At 47.9% G+C, this 3,260-nt stretch overlaps 1 protein-coding gene across 1 annotated transcript in view; it reads left to right on the forward strand.

The window, feature by feature from the left end:
- Positions 1-701: 701 nt before the first annotated feature.
- The window catches only part of CLRN1 (clarin 1), a gene marked incomplete at its 5' end in the record, with an annotated part of 7,859 nt that continues 5,300 nt past the window's right edge, over positions 702-3,260 (forward strand). Inside the window, one exon of the mRNA XM_033516776.1 lies at positions 702-999. Within this exon, the coding sequence (XP_033372667.1) occupies positions 702-999 (298 nt within the window). The remainder of the gene's footprint in view (positions 1,000-3,260) is intronic.

The following is a 3,260-nucleotide window of genomic DNA, read 5'->3' on the forward strand; positions in this document are numbered from 1 at the left end:
CTGCTCTGCTCTGCCCTGCTCTGCTCTGCTGTGCACCCATTGCAGCCGCAGCAAAGCAGCACCAGTCATCATTGGTACCTCTCTTTAGTGTGTCCCCATGGATCAGGAGCAGTGAAGGGTATTTCACACTTCCTTCCAAAACACCCATCTTTGCCAAATGGTAATTGTAATAAATCATTCTCTCTTGCTGTCTGAACGACTATCCCCGTGTCCTAGACAAACAGGACCACAATTTGAAATTGTAGCTTAAAAACTGCATTAAAATATTTAGAATAAATTATTCCTGTATTTGTGCATCCATAAGCACAGCATAATTTCCTTTCACACGTCACAACCCTTTGTGGGACCTCATGAACATAAATGAAAACAAAGTCTAAAGAAAGATTTCTTGTCCCAGTCCCAGAGAAGAGCGGAGGGCCAAGCCTTCAGCCAAGGGAGGTCAGCCCTGTCGTGCTGGCACGGGGAGAGGCCTCGGTGGCACCTTCTGCCAGACCTGCCTCCTCAAACACAAATTCCTGGTTTTGCCCAGAAGATGCTGTTCACATTAAGGACCAAATACCATCCTCAGGAAGGGAGGAGAGGCTTTCCCTGGAGCTGGTGTCTCTCTCTCTCTCCTGGCCAGTCTATGCTTCTGAGTGTCACAGGATTTTTCTGCCCCCAAACATCCATGAAAAACCATTTCTAGTTAATTACTTCACCCGGTTGCACTTAGAAGAGCAGAACTAAAACAAATACCACAAACGAGCAGGAACCACCACCTGACATCAGAGACAACTTTGTCTAATGTGTATAATAATGTTGTGTTTGTTTTGGTTTCAGTTTTTCCAGATTTGCTCAGAATTATCCCTGCAAGTATCCACGTTAGTGTCATTCTGTTCTGTGCAGTGCTGATTGTCTTTGCCCTGGTGGGAGCAGGGTTCTTCATGTTCAACGCTTTTGGCAGCCCCTACGAGACCCTGCACGGCCCCGTGGGGCTGTACCTCTGGAGCTTCATCTGCTGTGAGTACCTGGGCTGTGCTGGGGCTGTACCTCTGGAGCTTCATCTGCTGTGAGTNACACCCAGACCCACAGCGGGCTGTGCCAAGCCGCGCTGCCCTGCCGGGCTCTGATCTCCACTAACTTTATTTATGATATAGCACAGCCTGGTTAATATCTTCAAAAATCTGTAATGCAGTAACGCAGATAGCCACATTCCAAAAGATTTTTACTATTACTTTTTGAAGAGTGTTTGGGGGCTTTAATTAATCTCTGCCACCTTCCTCTGTGTGCCAGAATTACGACATTACCTCTGTGCTGTCAAGAATGAACTAAACCAGCAAAAACCTCAGGAGAGAGCTGAGGCACCGGCTGCTATTGAGATAGAAATCAGCCCAAAAGTTTGTAATCTGTGGCATTAATTGGAAGAAAGACTGGGGGAGACTGTCTGGGGAATGCTGGCTGACTTGGTATCTGACACACAGAATATCAAAGTATTAGTAATGGCTTCACTTTACATTCATAAGCTATTAATATTCAAGGATAAGAAGATGACTCAAAAAAATCATGTAGTGAGACACATTTGTATCCAGCAGCACGCAAACAGGCAGCAGAAAAGTCAGTTGCTGTGTGTACAATACCTCTCTTTAATTACTCCAGCACACAGTTTATAATTGTTCTGCTGCAACAGCACGGACAAATTGCTCAAGTCCGTGATTTAATGCAAGGGAAGGTTGCCAGACTAGGTACCAGAAATTATTTACTATATAATAATTCTCCCAGAAGAGTAAACCAAGCTAATTTAATGTAGTATTAGTATTTGTTCTCTCTGAATTCCATCACTAGTCTATTTATACCGCTGAAGTTCCCTTTTGATTGCTTTGTGTGCCATCCCAGTGTGCAGTTACTGCACTGTGGGCAGATTTTCAGAGCAGTCTATGCAATCCCAAGGATTTGCTTTACTGCTGGAGGTGAGACAAGCCAGGGCTGGTCCAGCTGCCAGCAGCTCTGGGGCTGACAGGTTCAGTCAGTGACAGCTGCGAGGGTCAGGAGCGCTCACCTCAGAGAGCACTGAGAACAAGATGCTGATCCCGTTCCCTGGGGCTGCAGCAGCCCCCTCCCATCACCTTGGTACCTTGGAAGCTCACCAGGAGCATTTTGGAAAGCAGGACAAACTTATAAAATACACAGCCATAGCTTAATGCACTCACTGCACTTTAGCACGTCTGAGGACAGCAGACACGGAAAATAGGCTAAATGATTTAGTTCTGTGCTTGTTCCCATTAAATGCTCCCTTCTGACCACTGAATCTCTTAATTGTAATATGAATTTGCTCTGCCAGCAAACCCAGTTCAGCTGGGGAAAAACTTCTGCTCCATTTGTTCCCACTCATTCCCATCAGTTTCTAGGTCAGTGGTTCATTTTCTAAAGGTCTCTGCCATGCACAGCACACATGGGTTCATTCTGGACTATGAAGGATCCTTTTCCTTTCAAGACAACATTGTTTCTGGAATTAATTTTTCCTGACACATCACATATAAAATGTTAACAACAGAACCAGCTGTAGATGCAGCTGCCCAGGGGAGGAGTCAATACCATGCCATAACTTGTTTTCTTAAAACAAACCATATAAAACTGTATTAATAAATGCAGGGTTTTGCATGTTTAACCAAAACATCCGATAGTGTCACAGGAACTAGAGCAATTCCATGTTGGAATCCTGCAGAGGGAAGCACTGCAAGGGGCTCTCAGGTCTCCCCAGAGCCCTCGGGCTCAACACCCCCAGCTCTCCCAGCCTGGCTCCGTGGCCTCCTCCAGACTCCCTCAGGTTGTTTTTGTTTTGGGGGTCCCAGGGCTGGGGCAGCTCTGAGGATGGAGTCCCACCTGAGCAGGGTGAGGGGCAGAACCCCCTCCCCTGCTGCTCACCCTGCGGGCTCGGGGGGCTCGGGGGGCTCTGGCCGAGGCACGGGGAGCTGCTGAGCCCCAGCAGCTCGAGTTTGTGCTGGGATTGTCCTGTCCTGAGCCACACACAGCACCTTGGCCTTGCTGAGCTTCATGACATTTGTTTCATTGACTTCCCTTTCAGTTATCCAGGGAGATAAATGGGGTTTGGATACCCCATTGCTGTGGGTGCTCCTGCAGGGAGCTGCAGAGCAGTCTGCTGCTCCAGCCTTCACAGGGAGGAGTCTCTGATGGGAGGGAGGCTGCTCTGCTCTGCACTGCTCTGCTCTGCTCTGCTCTGTGCTCTGCTCTGCTCTGCACTGCTCTGCACTGCTCTGCACTGC

The sequence above is a fragment of the Parus major genome, chromosome 9 (assembly GCF_001522545.3).
Source record: "Parus major isolate Abel chromosome 9, Parus_major1.1, whole genome shotgun sequence".
In the NCBI taxonomy this organism is placed as follows: domain Eukaryota; kingdom Metazoa; phylum Chordata; class Aves; order Passeriformes; family Paridae; genus Parus; species Parus major.